The sequence below is a fragment of the Nerophis ophidion genome, linkage group LG14 (genome assembly GCF_033978795.1).
Source record: "Nerophis ophidion isolate RoL-2023_Sa linkage group LG14, RoL_Noph_v1.0, whole genome shotgun sequence".
NCBI lineage: Eukaryota > Metazoa > Chordata > Actinopteri > Syngnathiformes > Syngnathidae > Nerophis > Nerophis ophidion.
The window spans coordinates 39078007-39096994 of NC_084624.1; the positions used below are offsets into that span (position 1 = coordinate 39078007).

At 40.9% G+C, this 18988-nt stretch overlaps 2 protein-coding genes across 3 annotated transcripts in view; one reads left to right on the forward strand and one right to left on the reverse strand.

The window, feature by feature from the left end:
• myo10 (myosin X) overlaps positions 1-6710 on the forward strand; it is a 165075-nt gene extending 158365 nt beyond the window's left edge. For both annotated transcript variants that reach the window (XM_061920715.1, XM_061920716.1), the window contains exons 36-41: positions 818-1025; positions 1099-1235; positions 3291-3411; positions 3493-3969; positions 4043-4234; positions 5885-6710. In XM_061920715.1, the coding sequence (XP_061776699.1) occupies positions 818-1025; positions 1099-1235; positions 3291-3411; positions 3493-3969; positions 4043-4234; positions 5885-5995 (1246 nt within the window). In that variant the 3' untranslated portion in view covers positions 5996-6710. The remainder of the gene's footprint in view (positions 1-817; positions 1026-1098; positions 1236-3290; positions 3412-3492; positions 3970-4042; positions 4235-5884) is intronic.
• A 2-nt stretch (positions 6711-6712) lies between these two features.
• On the reverse strand, positions 6713-17835 carry znf622 (zinc finger protein 622). Its single transcript, XM_061920717.1, has 7 exons — positions 17689-17835; positions 12318-12891; positions 12008-12247; positions 11710-11872; positions 11529-11644; positions 9787-9930; positions 6713-6958 (listed from the first exon to the last, which is right to left on the reverse strand). The coding sequence occupies exons 2-7, from the start codon at positions 12883-12885 to the stop codon at positions 6825-6827; spliced, it is 1365 nt and encodes a 454-aa protein (XP_061776701.1). The 5' UTR covers positions 12886-12891; positions 17689-17835; the 3' UTR covers positions 6713-6824.
• Positions 17836-18988: the final 1153 nt, after the last annotated feature.

Here is an 18988-nt window from a genome sequence, read left to right on the forward strand (position 1 = left end):
ACGTACACGACTGCAAGGCATACTGGGTGATACAGTTTACACTGACGTTGTGATATAAACAACTTTAACACTCTTACTAATATGCACCACACTGTGAACCCACACCAAACAAGAATGACAAACACATTTCGGGAGAACATCCTTACAGTAACACAACAAATACCCAGAATCCTTTTGCATCCATGACTCTTGCTGACTATATTATACACCTCATTGCCCCCAATCCCGCCCACCTCAAACGACGGGGGGGTTGGTGTTAGCGGGGGTGTATATTGTAGCGTGCCGGAAGAGTTTGTGCTGCAAGGGTTTCTGGGTATTTGTGCTGTTGTGTTACAGTGTGGATGTTCTACCGAAATATGTTTCATTCTTGTTTGGTGTGGGTTCACAGTGTGGTGCATATTAGTAAGAGTGTTAAAGTTGTTTATATCACAACCGTCAGTGCAAACTGTATCACCCAGTATGCCTTGCAGTCGTGTACGTGTATCTGCGGAAACCACATACAACATGTCACTGGACTGGCAAGTATGCGTCTGCTCGGCACGCAGATAGCATTGCGTGAAAGGCAGGCGCGATGACATGTTGTAGAGGACGTTAATACCAAAACCATCGCGGCATGCCCTCAATGTGGTAGTCCGGGAGAAAATCTGAAAACGTTGACCCCAGATGATGTCTGGGAGAGGCACCAAAATCTGGAATCTCCCTTTAACAGTCTTGGGGGTCGGCGATTATGCAGCTGAGCCGTATCAGCCGCGGGTTGCCGACCTTTGCGTTAGATCCTCGTCTTCTGACCCGAACACGCATGCCTCCCTTTCCGTAGGACTCGGGAGCTCTTCCCAAACTCTGAAATGGAGCGCTACGCCTGCTTCGCCCTGGACTCCCTGAAGAAGACTCGCTGCAGGGAGAACGTGCCATCTCAGGAGGAGATCCGCGCCGTCATCGCTCGGCAGGACATGAGCACCACCGTGCACTGTCATGGCGGAGGATGCTGCAAGATCACCATCAACTCGCACACCACCGCTGGAGAGGTGAGCCACCTTTGCACCAACGTCTTTGCTCCGTCAGGAAGACGTGGACCTGATGGCACTGACGTGTGTTCAGGTGGTGGAGAAGTTGCTGCGTGGTCTGGCCATGGAGGACAGCAGGAACATGTTTGCCCTCTTCGAACACAACCACGTTGCCGAGAAAGCCATCGAGAACCGCACGGTGGTGGCGGACGTGCTCGCCAAGTTTGAAAGGTAAGCGCCCCCTTGTGGGCCCGCATTGTAATCAACTCAAGTCAAATTAAATTTATTTATAAAGCACATTTAAAATTTACCACAGAGGTATTTGAGAAAAGATTGCAATTTTATAAGGATTTACTCATAATATTTTGAAAAAAGGTTGCAATTTTATGATGAATTCATAATATTTAAAAAAACGATTGCGATTTTATGAGGATTAATTAATAATATCTTTAGAAAAGGGTTACAATTTTATGAGGATTAATTAATAATATTTTTAGAAGCCAAAGTGCTGTACAATGGACAGGTTAAAGGGGAACATTATCACCAGACCTATGTAAGCGTCAATATATACCTTCATGTTGCAGAAAAAAGACCATATATTTTTTTAACCGATTTACGAACTCTAAATGGGTGAATTTTGGGGAATTAAACGCCTTTCTATTATTCGCTCTCGGAGCGCTGACGTCAGAACGTGACGTCACCTTGGTAGTCAACGCCATTTTCTCCACCACATTACACACTCAGATCAAATCAGCTGTTATTTTCCGTTTTTTCGACTGTTTTCCGGTACCTTGGAGACATTATGCCTCGTCGGAGGGTGTAACAACACGACCAGGGACGGATTCAAGTTGATTTACGTAGAATGTGCATCGATTAGCACGGCATGCTAATTGATGCTAACATGCTATTTAGGCTAGCTGTATGTACATATTGCATCATTATGCCTCATTTGTAGCTATATTTGCATCCAGCCTTTCCCTCCACCTACATTTAATGCCAAACAAACACTTACCAATCGACGGATTTAAGTTGCTCCAGTGTCAAGAGATGCGAAAGTCCCTCATTTGGTTTTTACCGGCGATGCTACGACAGACATGGCACAGAGATGGCAAGAATGTCTGGATATCCTGCAACACTTAAAAGCAGATGCATTCTCAACAATAAAGTCAACGAAATCACAAAGGTGAGTTTTGTTGATGTTATTGACTTATGTGCTAGTCAGACATATTCGGTCGCGGCATGACTGCCAGCTAATCGATGCTAACATGCTATTTAGGCTAGTTGTATATACATTTGTAGCTGTATTTGCATCCAGCGTTTCCTTCCACCCACATTTAATGCCAAACAAACACTCACCAATCGACGGATTTAAGTTGATCCAGTGTCACGAGATGTGAAACTTCCAATCGTTGGTCTGCACATTTTACCGGCGACGCTAAGGCAAACATGTCCAAATAGCGGCAATAGCTATTCGCTCAATAGCTTCAGTTTCTTCTTCAATATTGTTTTCTGCCTCCATACTCCAACCATCCGTTTCAATACATGCGTCATCTGTTGAATCGCTTAAACCGCTGAAATCCGAGTCTGAATCCGAGCTAATGTCGCTATATCTTGCTGTGCTATCCACCATCTGTTTGTATTGGCATCGCTATGTGACGTCACAGGGAAATAGAAAGTGGCTTCGCAGATAGCGAAAATCAGGCACTTTAAAGCTTTTTTTGGGGATATTCCGGGACGGGTAAAATTGAGAAAAAAACTTCGCAAAATAAAATAAGCCACTGGGAACTGATTTTTATTGGTTTTAACCCTTCTGAAATTGTGATAATGTTCCCCTTTAAAAGATAATACGAGAACTGAGCAAACAACACAACACAAACGGAACATGATAAAAAATAAATAAATAAAACATAAAAACAGGTTCACAGCAGATGTAATGGGGCGCCATTGCAGGATGGATATCCTCAGTGTTAAAAGCCAAGGAATAAAAGTATGTTTTTAAGAGAGATTTAAAAACAGGAAGAGAGGAGGCTTGTCTAACACTCAGAGGTACCCAGAGTTTGGGAGCAGCAGCGGCAAAAGCTCTTGTCACCTCTAAGCTTCAGCCTTGTGTCAGGGACCGTCAGTAGCAGCTGATCGGCTGATCTTAGGGATCGGGTGGGGCAGTAAGGCTGAAGGAGGTCGGAGAGATATGTTGGTGCGAGGTTGTTTAGACATTTAAAAACAAATAGAAGGAGTTTAAAATAGATTCGATAACACCAAAGTTTTAACTCCACCTACTTGTGGCAGACTGTCTGCCAGTCAGGAAGAGATGAACACAGGCTGGAAGTTCTACTTCAAGCTTTACTGCTTTGTGGACATGGACAAGGTTCCTAAAGACAGCGTGGAGTTCGCCTTCATGTTCGAGCAGGTCAGGTTTCACTCGCCGTTTCGAATATTTTGTGAGACAGAGAGAAGTTTGTGAATGTCAGTACTTTCTGTGTGCGTGCAGGCCCACGAAGCCGTGATCCGCGGTCGCTATCCTGCTCCAGAAGAGACTCTTCAGTTCCTGGCAGCGCTGAGACTTCAGTACCTGCTCGGAGACCACAGCTCCCACAGCGCCCTTCCGGAGATGGCCCAGGTGTTCCCCATGGCTCGGCTGCGGGCTCGGGTGCAGAAATCCGCCAGGACGTTTGCTCCGGGCGGCGGCACGGCGTCAGAGCGCTCGGGAACTTCGGAGAGGAAACGCTCCAGCTTCCTGGAGGGAACGCTGAGGCGGAGCTTCCGGAGCAGTTCCATCAGCCAGCAGAAGCTGGACGAGGAGAACAGCCTGGAAGCTTGGATGAGGGAGGAGGTTTCGGCGGTACGCACCTGCGTGGTTGACAAGTGGAGGAAGCTGCAGGGCATGGAGCAGGAGCACGCCATGGTCAAGTACATGGCGCTGGTCAAGGAGTGGCCCGGATACGGATCCACGCTCTTTAACGTGCAGGTGTGCAGATTTTCTCAAGCGGAAACGTTCCACATCCAAACATCTTCTCATCTCTGACCTTCTTCCTTCTCAGTGCCGCGATGGAGCGTTCCCGTCTGAGCTGTGGCTCGGTGTCAGTCGGGACGCCATTTCAGTGTACAAGCGAGGCGAGCCGTGGCCTCTGGAAGTCTTTCCTTACGAGCAGATCCTCGCCTTCGGAGCTCCTCTGGCCAACGCCTACAAGATCACCGTGGAAGGACGAGAACTGCACTTTGAAACACACATGGTGCGTCAAACTCTTGCTTTTGTTTTAAAGTACATTTTATTTGGAATATATTTTTATATGCACATTTTTTTGAAGTTCTGATCTAGTGGTAGCCTAAGGAATCACTTCATTAAATATTGTAATGACGTGATTGAGGCCGTTAAACTTTATCAGCCTTCAAAGGAAGCCGGTACAATTAGACGCCTAAACAAACAATTAGGACACAAAAAAGAACCGTTCATCTGTCATTTCTGTCACTCAACACTCGTGGGAATGGAATGTTCCGGCCTCTCCCTGCTAATTTACACGCAGAACATATGTAAACACAGACGAACAGTAACAGAGAGAAAGCTGCATGTAACAATGATGCCTTCAGGGTCATAGGATAACATTTCACAACGTTTACTAAGCTACATGACGAACATAAGATAACATGGGACCCGGTTCATTATAATATACTTCGGTACTCTTGTATTGTTCTGTATATTGTACAGTATTTTGTATTTCTATAGTGTTTTGAATATTGTACAGGATTGCTTCTTATTTTTATTGGATAGTAGTCTGTTTATTTCACTTGTTAGTGTTTCCTTTATTACCTCTTATTTATTTTACCCCATATTTGTTCCCACAACCGCACCTTTTATTTGGAGTCTTTAATCTCGTTATATGCAAATATAATGACAATAAAATCTATTGTATTCTATTCTATATAATTAAAACAAAGTAAAAAAAAACATTAACTTCTGTTCTAAATATCTTATCAAACGGATGAAAGTCGATACAAGTTAACACAAAATTAGTGTTAATGTTCATAATGTGCATAATGTCTTAATGGCCAAAAATATACTTGTTAAAAAAAACGTGCCTTGTTTTGAATGAATACTTAGGATTACTACGCTACTATAGTTTAATGGTTTGTCATTGTGGTGGTACTTGAAGAGCTCAGTGTTTTTCTTGGCGAAAAAAATGTAAACTTTTCTTTTTTGATAATGTACTGAAAGATTGTACTTATTTTTTTATTAAAGTACCTCTTTTTTCCAATGCATGTTACTGAGTTAACTTATCCTAGTTCATTTAAATGTTAACTAGGGTAAGTTAAATAATTAAGTTACTGTTATTGAGTTAAGCTACCCAAGTGCTAAGTTAAGTTATTCCAATTAATGTTACCTCATCAAAACTAAATAGTTAACTCAGTTAACAAATATCCTAGTAAAGTTAACAATTTACCTTAACTGCTATAAATTAACTTACCATTGTTTGACTTAACTAAGCTTAGTTAAAGCAAACAAGGATAAATTAACTCTGTTTAAGCAGTATGTTATCCTAGTTATAGTTAAGCGTTACCTCATTAACTAGTTAACTTATCTCAGTCTCAGACTTTAACTTAAGATAAGTTAACTCATCTTTGTTAAGAGTAACATTAACTCATTTGGTTGTATTTGCTAATGAGATAACTTATCTTTATATAGTTAACCTACTATAACAAATTAAACTGAGTATAACTATTAACTTATCTCAGTTAAGCTACTTTTACTGATTTATGTATCTTAATTGAAGTTAACACTTGAAAGTTTCCTCATCAACACCAAGTTACCTAATTTGCACTTGAACCGTATAAGTTACCTTGTCTTAGTCAAAGTGAAGTTGAAGCCCAGTGTTTGTGTGTTGCAGGTGATGGACATCGCCAAGCTGATGAAGGCGTACGTCAGCATGATGGTGAAGAAGCGTTACAGCAACTGTCAATCAATCAGCAGTCACGACAGTCAATCCAGCGCCTGGTGACGCCAAGCAACATGTATGTTCCAGAAGGTTCACACCTGATACCTCACTACACAGTTTTAGCTGGTTCTGGTTCTTGGTGCTCAAAGATGCAGTAACCCTACACACCAGAAGGGGGCAGCAGTCAGTCAGTGGTTCAGTGAAGAGTTCCGTTGTGAAGAAGAAATGAATGTAAATAGATAAAGTTGTATTTTTGTGGTGAATATTTGTCATTTTGAAACACGATTCCTTCTCGTCGACACCAAAACAAGTTTGTTTGAATGTAAAATGAAAGTTTGACGTGTTAATTGGCCGACTGACCAGGTGAAAGTGGCCGCACAAGTAAGTGCCTGCTCAAAAAACACACAATAGTCCATTTCCTCTGGTTCTTGTGTGTCCTATCCCAACTGGACATAAAGTGTGGTCTAGTTTGGGCCCTCACAGAACTTGGTCCACTAAACATAAATTCATCTTTTGACGTCAGCTTACGAGATGTCAGTGGACCTTCCGCAGGCGGAAGGTCCATTCAAAAACGCGCTCAGATTTCTCCCACAGTGCCTTGCTGTATATTTCCTACTCTTTCTGTGCAATGTTTATACTTAAATATATATATATATAGTCCAGCATCACTTGGCTGTACATTTCATATGTTGTTTATGCTTTGGGATGATGGCCACATGGCTCTTCTGTTTGTATGATGTTGGGGGACCACTGTGACAATAAACAACTTCAAGCCAAATGTCTCATCAGTAAATTCAGTACATTTATTCTCCTTAAATTGTCACAATAAACCTCTGTTTCCATGGTGATGGCTGCTTATTACCGCTTCCAGTTCAAGGTCCCTTGTGCCTTCTCAGAACATGACTTGGACTCTGAAGTGTTTCTGCTTGGTGGTGTTGTGAGTCATCCCAATCTTCAGCATCCACTTGGACTTCATCATCTGCACGTACTGCATGTCCTTCTGCTTGTGACGCAGCCCGCTGTTGCCTAGGAGGCAGAGGGGCGAGTCAATGCAGGTGAACATCTTGTAAAAATGGTGGCTCTGCTTTAGAACACAATTAGTTTACATTTCTTAATAGGGGAACTTCACTTATTTTTGCCTACCATTCACAATCATAAGAGACAAAAAAAAAAGGTGTGTTAACTATTTTGAAGATAAACACTTGAGTAACAGTGGGGGTAACCGTTGTAACCTTCAAAAGCCATCTAAAACAACTTCAAAACCCTCCAACTTTTATAAACACGCTGCAAGTCTTTATATAATGTAGTAACCGACACATAATATAATATATTCAATGTTTACCATATGTTGATCATTTTAATCATTTACGGGACTGGTTTCTTTCACGCATCGATTTCTGTTTCCATAGCACAAACGTCTAACTTCTGGCATCAACTCTGTGTACTACTTGTGGAATCACACACAAGTGTGCGCTCTAATCCTAGCAAACTTGGTAACGGAGACAACTAGTTTTGGACAAATGAGGATTCACAACCTTGAACTTTTAGAAGCGAGCCCAAAGGAAGATTTAGACTGAGCAGACGGAAGAGGGAGATGAAAGCGATGATGCTATAAATATGGAACTTGGAACCAAGCTATTTAAACATAAATGGAGTGCTTACCCCAAATCAACAGGAAACGACCCCCCCCAGCTGGACCAGATGAACAACTGTCCATCGAATGAGTCACACTTTATATAGATCATGATACATGCAGCAAGTTAAGTGTGTTATTACAACTACGTTGCTAGCTCAGCTGTTTACAAACAAAACATGAAATGTCGGCTAATACTTTACAGATACTGTAATATGATTTTTCATGATTTTCAGTCAGTACAAATTGGTGTTATATCACAATGTTGTGCATTACAAACTCAAACACGTTTAGTGTTGACATAGAAGCTAACTCATTTGTCGTAATGAGCTTTCACGGCTATTAACGTATCAGAGCGATGTGTTACTACACCAGAAAAAAATTCCTGTGTTCACTCTTACAATAACAATATTACTACAGCAGGCATGTGATTTTTCCGTCTGAAGTCAGAATTCTATCTTTTTTTAATCTCGGGGGAAAAAAAAAATTATCTTCCATTTTTTGTTCCGACCCTAAGTCAAGATTCGTTAACTTGCCGATTCGTCTTTTGTAATCGAGATGTAGCTTATATTGCGCCGTAGTTGATTGGTCGATATGTTCCTTGTGACCAATCAGGACATCTGTTATGAATGACGACGTTATTACCGCCATTTTCCAAATGTAAACAATGTCGGTTCTTGAGAGAAAGGACGCTTCACGAGTAAAAGAAATTGATAAACATGTCAAAAATAAGTTTCGATGGGACTGGATGGAAAGGGAAATCACTGATACTGTTGGGAAGAAGGAAGTTATGACTTTGTTCGGCGATTTTATTCGGAAAATCGATCGACCCGGAAAAGTTTTGTGCACGTGGTGTCAGGATAATATTGACTATGGATCACGAGGTTTCAAGGCTATGGAAGTATATGCTAAACGCCAAACATATGGAACAACTTGAAGCAAGGAAAACAAACTTTTCACTAGCTGGTACTTTTGGATGTCAACTGAAAGTGAGCAAACCTTATGGACTTCATCCTTTGTTTACATCGACAACTGCCGTAGACATCGAGAGGAGAGATCCACTCAAACAACCCACTTCAGTTGCAGACAGGGTAGATAATAATGAGGTAAGCTAAAAAAGATTTGCTTGTGAAATACGCATGTTTGTTTTAAATATAAACCAATTATTGCTTTGCGAAATATAAATGGGTTTTTCTAAAAATAAAAAGCCACGTGAAAATTATGAAATTACAGAAATTCAAAGAGTCGCATTATTGATTCCAGTTAACAACTTATTTGAAATAAATTTGCATATAATACTATTTTGTAATATTAAGTTCCAATGTAGTCTCTTGAAACAATATTGTCAGTGGTGTAACAATCTTGAAGGTAAATATTTTCACAGTTGTTTCATGTAATATGTCAGTGTCCTCACATTATTATTATTTCCAATACTGAACATGTTCAATTATTTTCATAAATGTATATCCTATTTTGGTGAAAATAATGACATGTTTACATTTAGTATTTTGTTATATTTATAACTAAACTTGTAGGCAATTAGGCATATACATTAAAACAGTGAATTGTTATTAGTGGTTATGTATTTTACAATTAATGTTAGTTTCTGATAGCATATATCATGTAATAGTCTTAACTTTAAAATATATTTTGTATAATAATAAATCTTGGCAAACCTGTTACACCACTGATATTTTTTTAACCCCATATATACAATATCTGACTAATAGTAATGATAGAATGATTTCAAATATGAAAAGAAATTTTATTTTAGAGCAATCTGCTTATTACCAAAACCTAGGCAAATTTTGAGAATAACCCATATTGTGTAGTTGAATGTGTTTGTCAATGATTGCATGATTGTTTAAGCTTGTTTTTCTTTAGTTAATGTTGTATGCAATTGTCGTATCATCAGACCCCCGGAAATATTTTCAGTCTTTTTCATTGTGGTCAAATCACATGCCTGTACAGTTAGGTTGTTAAACAGGTTACGGAATGTAAATTAAGTACTGTTTACAGTTTTTGAATGCATTTTTAAAGTGATTTAGAGGTAGAATTAGTTGCTTCCATTAGGTGCCACCTAGACCGAGCAAATTATTATAAATTAGAAAGCGGAGAAAAACCCTTGTCTTCTTGTCTCTCCCCAAATGATTTTGAAAGTGCAGTACCCCTTTAAGTCATCAACTCAAAAAGGTCAAAAGTGAGTGGATTTAGGGCGTACCTATCTCGCCCCACCAGCCGAGAGATTTGTAGTGACGCATCACATGGCCCACAGCGTTCTTGTTGTGGCTCAGGGCAAGCGTCCTCTGCGTTCCAAAGCGTTGCTTGTAATATCTCATCAGGGAGCGATGGCCGATCCTGGCACCTGAATCACAAAAACAATGCAAACATCTTACAACAATAAAATAATCGTTAGCAAATTAACATTAAAAACTGTTACACACTACATGAGAAGTTACGTCAAACAATATCAACATTAAGAACTATGTTAACCTAACAATGTTAAACTACCATAAAAAGGAAAAAAATAAGGTAAACTACACAACGAAAAAAAACGGTAATAAAAAATGATGTTCAGAAACTATGCTAACAACGTAAAAACACAATGGTAAAAAACCTACACTAAGAAACATTAAAAGACAATATTAAACTGAGCTCAAGTGAAAGAATAATGATGAACTACACCAACAAAAAAACCTAAAAGGCCTACTGAAAAGAGATTTTCTTATTTAAACGGGGATAGCACGTCCATTCTATGTGGTCATACTTGATCATTTCACGATATTGCCATATTTTTGCTGAAAGGATTTAGTAGAGAACATCCACGATAAAGTTTGCAACTGGAGAAAAGCCCTGCCTCTATCGGAAGTCGCAGACGATGACGTCACATGTTGATGACTCCTCATATATTCACATTGATTTTAATGGGAGCCTCCAACAAAAACAGCTATTCGGACCGAGAAAACAACAAATTCCCCATTAATTTGAGCGAGGATGAGAGATTCGTGATTGAAGATATCTAGGTTGGCCGTGCGATGAGGTGGCGACTTGTTCCGCCCGATTGTAGCGGAGATAGGTGCCCGCGACCCCAAAAGGGAATAAGCGGTAGAAAATGGATGGATGGATGGATGGATAGCGACGGACTAGAAAAAAAAAAAAAAAGTTAAAAAAATAACACGATTGCAATCGCGTTTCATTGAGACGGATTCATATGTTTTTAGACACATTTAATAGGATAATTCTGGGAAATCCCTTATCTTTCTATTGTGTTGCTAGTGTTTTAGTGAGTTTAACAGAACCTGATAGTCTGACGTGTACGTCCACGGCCGGGTGTTGATGCGCGGTGTCTCGGGGAAGTCAACGGCAGCTGTACGGGACGCACAAGCTCAGCTGATCTCCGGTAAGAGGCGACTTTTTAACCACAATTTTCTCACCGAAACCTGCTGGTTGACATGTAGTCGGGATCCTTGTCCGCTCTGATCCATTGTAAAGTTTCACCTTCGTGAATTTTAAACAAGGAATCACCGTGTGTTTGTGTGGCTAAAGGCTAAAGCTTCCCAACTCCATCTTTCTACTTTGACTTCTCCAATATTAATTGAACAAATCGCAAAGGATTCAGCAACACAGATCTCCAAAATACTGTGTAATTATGCCGTTAAAGCAGACGACTTTTAGCTGTGTGTGTGTGCAGCGCTCATATTCATAACAGCCCGTGACGTCACGCGTACACATCATCATTACGCAACGTTTTCAAGAAAAAAGTCCCGGAAAATTTAAAACTGCAATTTAGTTAACTAAAAAGGCCGTATTGGCATGCGTTGCAATGTTAATATTTCATCATTGATTTATAAACTATCAGACTGTGTGGTGGGTAGTAGTGGGTTTTGGTAGTCCTTTAAAAACTAACGATACCAACAGCCTATGCTAAAGAAAACGACAAGCCAAAGTGTGAGCTTGTTCTACCTGAAGGGAGCGTTAGCTCGAAAGTGTCGTCGTCATATAGAAGGTTGTCTTCATCGGGAAGCCCCGCCCCCTCCACGTCAGCTCCCTGCCCCTCCTTGCTCTCAGGGTAGCTGCTCCTGTCAGCCAACACAACAGCAAACATTCACTTCCTGCGTCATATTTGGTCATCATTGCCAGTTACCTGAAGTCGTAAAAGTCTGCGAACTCGAGCGCGGCATCGCCGTCTGTGAAGAGCTTGCAGTGGCTTTTGTCCGTCATGTGACTCTGAACCGCCGTGGTGGAGTAAAAGGAGCGCCCCTTTTCGTTGCACCACAAACACACGTTTCCCGCTCCAACCTTCTCTCCTGAGCAATAAACAACACAACTTCCTGTGTGACTGCAACCTTTCCAAGTGGCCAACATTTCAGACGACGCCCAACACTGCTGTGCTGAGTATGGGTCACAGTGTCATGGCGTAGCTGCTAAGGCATGAGACCCACCCAGGTAGCTAACGAAGCCTTTAAGGTCGACCAGGAAGTCGAGGTCAGGAATGAAGAAGCTGTGTACGTGAGTCATGTGAGCCACGTTCCTGAGCAGCGACTTGGAATGATGCGAGCAGAAGAGACAGTCTGTGACGGGGATGGACCCAGGAAGAATGGTGGGGCGCTGTGTTTCTTCTTCTTCCTCCTGGTCCATGCTCTCCTCTTCATCATCATCCTCGTCAGCGTCCTCCCACTCTTCTGCAGACACAAACTTGGTTCGTGATGGGAATATTCTACTTCCTACTGATGTGAACTTTGACCTGCGTACCTTCGTCTGTGTCGTCATCATCGTCCTCCTGCTCTCGTCGCTTGGCCTGCTCCTCCAACCACATCAGTCGAGGAGGTTTGTCGGACTTCTCCAACTTGCGCTTTGCCATTCCGTCCTGGCTGTCCTTCACCGGCCCAGGCCTCTGCTGCTTCTTCAGGGCCTGCTGCAGGGCCTGGTTCTGAGCATCGTAGTCCGCCTTCTCGTCACCGAGCCCCTTCTCCAGGTTTTTCTCGTTAAGTCTGTCCACCTCCCGCTGGGCAGCGAGCATAGCCTGCCGCTCTGCCTGCTGGTGCTTGTGGGACTGTAGGTGGTTCTGATAGGCGTTGGCACTGGAGAACTTCTTGTTGCACACGCCGCAGCCTTCCATGCACCCCGCCTGGTTCAGCTGCTTCTCAGTGGCGGCCTGCTGGGACAGGACACGCTCCTGGAAGTTCTCTGCAGTGACGGGCGGCATGTCAGCCACCTTTCTCTTCAGGTTGTAGCGGTGCCAGTCGCTCTTGTAGTGTGCACGCTGGACCTCGCCGTTCACAAACGACACACGGCAGCTGATGCACGTGTAGGACGCCATCTGGACCTGAAGACATTGTCATAAGAAAAAACAGCAGGGTTTACCACACATTCATTTATTTGTGGCGGCCCGCCACGAAAGAATTACTGCCGCCACAAATAAATAAAAAATTAAAACCTTTTTTTTTCCCCCCCGGCTTTTGACTCGCTCATAAAAGCAATGGGACTCTGTCTCTGAATGGAGTTTGTAGTTATATATTATGTAAATATGTAAATATTATATAAATATGTATATAAATATGTACATAAAGTGTTGTAATTATATTCCAACTGCGCGTTCTTCTTGGTCATCGCCGCCGCCGCCGCTGCCTCACCCGTCCCCCCCCTCCGCCCAACCACACCACCACAAATAGATGCCTGACCTGTGGGAAACACTGAACAGCGTTATTTATAAAAAAGAATGCCTTTAACAGTTGATGCATTTTAGTCTTAGTATTTACTAGGAGTGTAACGTTATAAATACTGTGGTATTTTGGTATCAAAATCGTCACAATAATACCGTGACATGTGACGGTATAAAATGAAAACTGGGTCAGTGTAGTTTTTTGCTGTCACTTTTGAATTGCCCGGTCTGGAAGTAAACTACATCTGCGGGTCTGTGTGTGGGAAGTCGTAAAGCATACTTCCCAACCCTCCCGATTGTCCCCGGAGACTCCCAAATTTCAGTGCTCCTCCCAAAAATCTCCCAGGGCAACAATTTTCCCGAATTTCCACCAGGACAACAATATTGGGGGCTCGCCGTGTTTATTCCAGCCAGCACGTTAATACACTGACACACAACTTCCGGATTCCCATCATGCATTGCTTCAAAACTAAGGCAAGTGGTAATGTCCAAAAACATAACAGAGACAAAGCAGAAAAACGAAAAGAGACATGGCGACGAGTAAAAGGAAGTACACTTGCAAGTTCCAAAATGATTTGAAAAAATATTTTTCAGTTCATCCAGGACAGCCTGAAGGGGAAGGAGTATGTATGCTGCCTGCAAATTTTGGAGATCAGACTTCTCCATTGAATACGGTGGCCGAACGGATATAATCATTCATTGACGGATTACATACACAAACACACACACATATATATATATATATATATATATATATATATATATATATATATATATATATATATATATATATATGTATGTATTAGAGATGCGCGGATAGGCAATTATATCATCCGCATCACCAAAGTCGTCATCCACCCGCACCAACATTTTGCTGCTAGCCATGTGTATAAAATAGCCAGGAAGTCTCATGAATACAAAGGATTATGGGTATTTGTTGTGTTGCGTTTATGTTGTGTTACTGTGAGGATGTTCTCCCGAAATGTGTTTGTCGTTCTTAATTGGTGTGGCTTCACAGCGTGGCGCATATTACGAAGAGTGTTAAAATTGTTTATATCACAACCATTAGTGTACTCTGTGTCACCAAGTATGCCTTGCAGTCGTGTGCGTGTTTACGCGGAAACCACACACAACATGATGTTGGACTGTCAAGCAGAACCTACATGTTGTAGGTGACAAAGCCAATGGCTTCATAGCACGCCCTAATACTTATTACCTGGGTGACTACCGACAGTCATTCAGGAGAATAATAGCGTCTCTTATTGTCTTCTTCGCTTCATCACACGGGTCTTAAATGGCACTTTGAATGGCAAAGGATACCGATCACAGAACTTATCCGCCACCCACCCGAATCTAATTCAAATCTATTTTTTCATCATGTCAACCGCCCGACCCGCGGTTTATCCGCGGACTCCGCAGATGAGACCGCAAACGGCGCATCTCTAATATGTATATATATATATATATATATATATATATATATATATATATTTTAGGGGTGTGGGGAAAAAATCGATTCAAATCTAATACGTTGTGCGATTCAGAATCCATTGTCTTTTTTTTTCTTTTTTAACAATCCAACTCAACAATATACAGCAATACCATAACAATGCAATCCAATCCCAAAACCAGACCTGACCCAGCAACACTCAGAACTGCAATAAACAGAGCAATTGAGGAGACACAAACACGACACAGAACAAACCAAAAGTAGTGAAACAAAAATGAATTTGATTAACAACAGTATCAATATTAGTTATAATTTCAGCAGAGCAGTGATTAAAAATCCCTCATTGACATTATCATTAGACATTTATAAAAAAATTTAAAAAAAGAACAATAGTGTCACAGTGGCTTACACTTGCATCACATCTTATAAGCTCGACAACACACTGTGTCCAATGTTTCCACAAAGATAAAATAAGTAATATTTTTGATTCGTTTAATAGTTAAAACAAATTTACATTATTGCAATCAGTTGATAAAACATTGTCCTTTACAATTATAAAAGCTTTTTAAAAAAATACATACTACTCTGCTAGCATGTCAGCAGACTGGGGTAGATCCTGCTGAAATCCTATGTAGTGAATGAATACAGAATCGTTTTGAATCGGAAAAATATCGTTTTTGAATCGAGAATCGCGTTGAATTGACAAAAATCGATTTATAATCGAATCACGACCCCAAGAATCGATATTGAATCGAACGGTGGGACACCCAAAGATTCGCAGCCCTAATTATATTATATATATATATATATATATATATATATATATATATATATATATATATATATATATATATATATATATATTCTTTCCATATATTCATCAATATATTCGTGTCTAGAGGGCTCCTAAAATGTTGAAAAATTTATTTTTTAGAAGGTAGTTCACAGGTTTTTTTATGTTTCAGCTATGGAAATATTTTATTTTAAATTAATCATTCCTAGTTGGCGGAAATCAATTTATCGCGGTCATGTCCAAAACCAATTAACTGCAATAAACGATGTATTACTCCATTGCGCTAAACCAGGGATGTCAAACGCGTTTTCATTGAGGGCCACATCGCAGTTATATATATATATATATATATATATATATACAGTGAGCCAAAAAAGTATTTAGTCAGCCACCGATTGTACAAGTTCTCCCACTTAAAATGATGACAGAGGTCTGTATTTTCATCATAGGTACACTTCAACTGTGAGAGACAGAATGTGAAAAAAAAATCCAGGAATTCACATTGTAGGAATTTTAAAGAATTTATTTGTAAATAATGGTGGAAAATAAGCATTTGGTCAACCATTCAAAGCTCTCACTGATGGAAGGAGGTTTTGGCTAAAAATCTCACGATACATGGCCCCATTCATTCTTTCCTTAACACGGATCAATCGTCCTGTCCCTTAGCAGAAAAACAGCCCCAAAGCATGATGTTTCCACCCCCATGCTTCACAGTAGGCCTGGTGTTCTTGGGATGCAACTCAGTATTCTTCTTCCTCCAAACACTACGAGTTGAGTTTATACCAAAAAGTTCTATTTTGGTTTCATCTGACCACATGACATTCTCCCAATCCTCTGCTGTATCATCCATGTATCCATTTTGGTATAAACTCAACTCGTCGTGTTTGGAGGAAGAAGAATAAATAACTTAGATTTATATCGCGCTTTTCTAGACACTCAAAGCGCTCACAGAGAAGTGAGACTCAACATTCATTCACACCTGGTGGTGGTAAGCTACATCAGTAGCCACAGCTGCCCTGGGGTAGAATACTGAGTTGCATCCCAAGAACACCATACCTACTGTGAAGCATGGGGGTGAAAACTTCATGCTTTGGGGCTGTTTTTCTGCTAAGGGGACAGGACGATTAGAATGAATTGGGCCATGTATCGTGAGATTTTGAGCCAAAACCTCCTTCCATCAGTGAGAACTTTGAATGGTTGACCAAATACTTTTTTCCACCATAATTTAGAAATAAATTATTTAAAATTCTTAAAATGTTAATTCCTGGATTTTTTTTTTCACATTCTGTCTTTCACAGTTGAAGTGTACCTATGATGAAAATTACAGACCTCTGTCATCATTTTAAGTGGGAAAACTTGCACAATTGGTGGCTGACTAAATACTTTTTTGCCCCACTGTGTGTGTGTGTGTGTATATATATATATATATATATATATATATATATTTATATATATGTGTGTGTGTGTGTGTCATCATTAACTTTTTTCTTATTCTGGTGCATATGCAGGAGTGTTATTTATTCTGCAATGCCCCTGTCAAAATGATTGATTGATTGATTGATACTTTTTAATAGATTGCACAGTACAGTACATATTCCGTACAATTGACTTGTCCAGGGTGTACCCCGCCTTCCGCCCAATTGTAGCTGAGATAGGCGCCAGCTCCCCCCACGACCCCGTAAGGGAGAAAGCGGTAGAAAAAAGGAAGGATGGATGACCACTAAATGGTAACACACAAATAAGTTTTTCAACTTGTTTAAGTCGGGGTCCACGTTAATCAATTTGTGGTAAATAAACCAGTCATTAAATAAACAAAATCTGTGTGACATTATGTGCCAACAATACGTTAAAATATTGACAATTTCTACAATTTCAAGCGTGTTTGGGCAAGAGCGGGTGCTAAAAAAAATCATTTCATTAAACAGCTGACATGGATTTGAGTTGAAGTATAAATACATTTAAACGACAGAGTCATGGTAACAAATATCTAAGACAGCGTTGTTAAAATGCAAGAACAAAGTATGACCTGTAACTAAGATTAGTTGATATTTAGTCACCACTTGTGGCGTTTATTTCGCTTTTTTCGGACGTGTGCAAACATTTAGCTTTCAGGTTAGCTAAGCTAGCTGGCGAGACACTGACATATACAACTACGAAAACATGTCGTTTGTTTGACTGCCACGTCACAAAAAGTAACTCATTTCTGTAATTTACTTACTTATTTCTCGTGAGGACTCCAGAAAATGTTAAAACACTTCAACCGTATTTGCTAAAACGTGTTACCTAACTCGTGAGGGGCTACTTCTGGGTGGTTTATGACCGTCTTCGTCCTCACTTGTTACACTCTTGTCTACTGCCATCTGCTGGACAGGCGGCTTATTACACTGTGTCTACTGCCACCTGCTGGACAAGCGGGTTGTTACACTATGTCTACTGCCACCTGCTGGACAAGCGGGTTGTTACACTCTGTCTACTGCTACCTGCTGGACAGGCGGATTAATTGATTGAGAATTGTATTCGTAAATTGCACATTACAGTACATATTCCATACAATTAACAACTAAGTGGTAAGTTTTTCAACTTGTTTAAGTCTGGGTCCACGTTAATCAATTCATGGTACAAATATATACTATCAGCATAATACAGTCATCACACAAGTTAATAAAGTGAAAAAGTTAAAGTACCAATGATTGTCATCACACATACTAGATGTGGCGAAATTAATCTCTGCATTTAACCCATCACCTTTGATCAGGTGAGGGGAGCAGTGTGCAGCAGCGATGCCGCGCCCGGGAATCATTTATGGTGATTTAACCCCCAATTCCAACCCTTAAGGCTGAGTGACAAGCAGGGAGGTAAAGGGTCCCATTTTTATAGTCTTTGGTATGACTCGGCCGGGATTTGAACTCACGACCTACCAATCTCAGGGCGGACACTCTAACCCAGGGGTGCCCGTTACGTCGATCGCGAGCTACCAGTCGACCGAGGGGGGTGTGTCAGTCGATCCCGAGCCAGGCTTTTAAAAAAAATAGACCTAAAAATTAGTGATCATCAATCTTCACCAAGACGTCACTTAAATGACATTCACGGTCTTGTGAGATGACGCTGGCTGCTGCAAGATCATTATTATTAAAATATGACCGAGAGGAAGGCGAGAAACACTTTTTATTTCAACAGACTCTCGCGCCGTACCTTCCGTCAAAACTCTAAAGGCCGACTGCACATTTCCTATCTTCACAATAAAAGCCCTGCTTCATGCTGCCTGCGCTAACTAAATAGAGAGTCTCGGAAAACTGGCGTGCACGAGCGATCCCTCAGAAAGCTGGCGTGCACATCACTTGTGCACGCCAGCTTTCCGAGACTCTTATTTTGTTAGCGCAGGCAGCATGAAGCAGGGCTTTTATTGTGAAGATAGGAAATGTGCAGTCGGCCTTTATAGTTTTGACGGAAGGGACGGCGCGAAAGTCTGTTGAAATAAAAAGTGTTTCTCGCCTTCCTCTCTGTCATTTTTTCATAAT

Coding starts and splice junctions, on each gene's coding strand:
- znf622 (XM_061920717.1), bottom strand. CDS start 12,885: ATGGCGTCCTACACGTGCATCAGCTGCCGTGTGTCGTTTGTGAACGGC. Junction 12,248..12,317: donor TGATGACGACACAGACGAAG/GTACGCAGGTCA, acceptor TTGTGTCTGCAG/AAGAGTGGGAGGACGCTGAC. Junction 6,959..9,786: donor CGGCTGGTGGGGCGAGATAG/GTACGCCCTAAA, acceptor TCTGCCTCCTAG/GCAACAGCGGGCTGCGTCAC.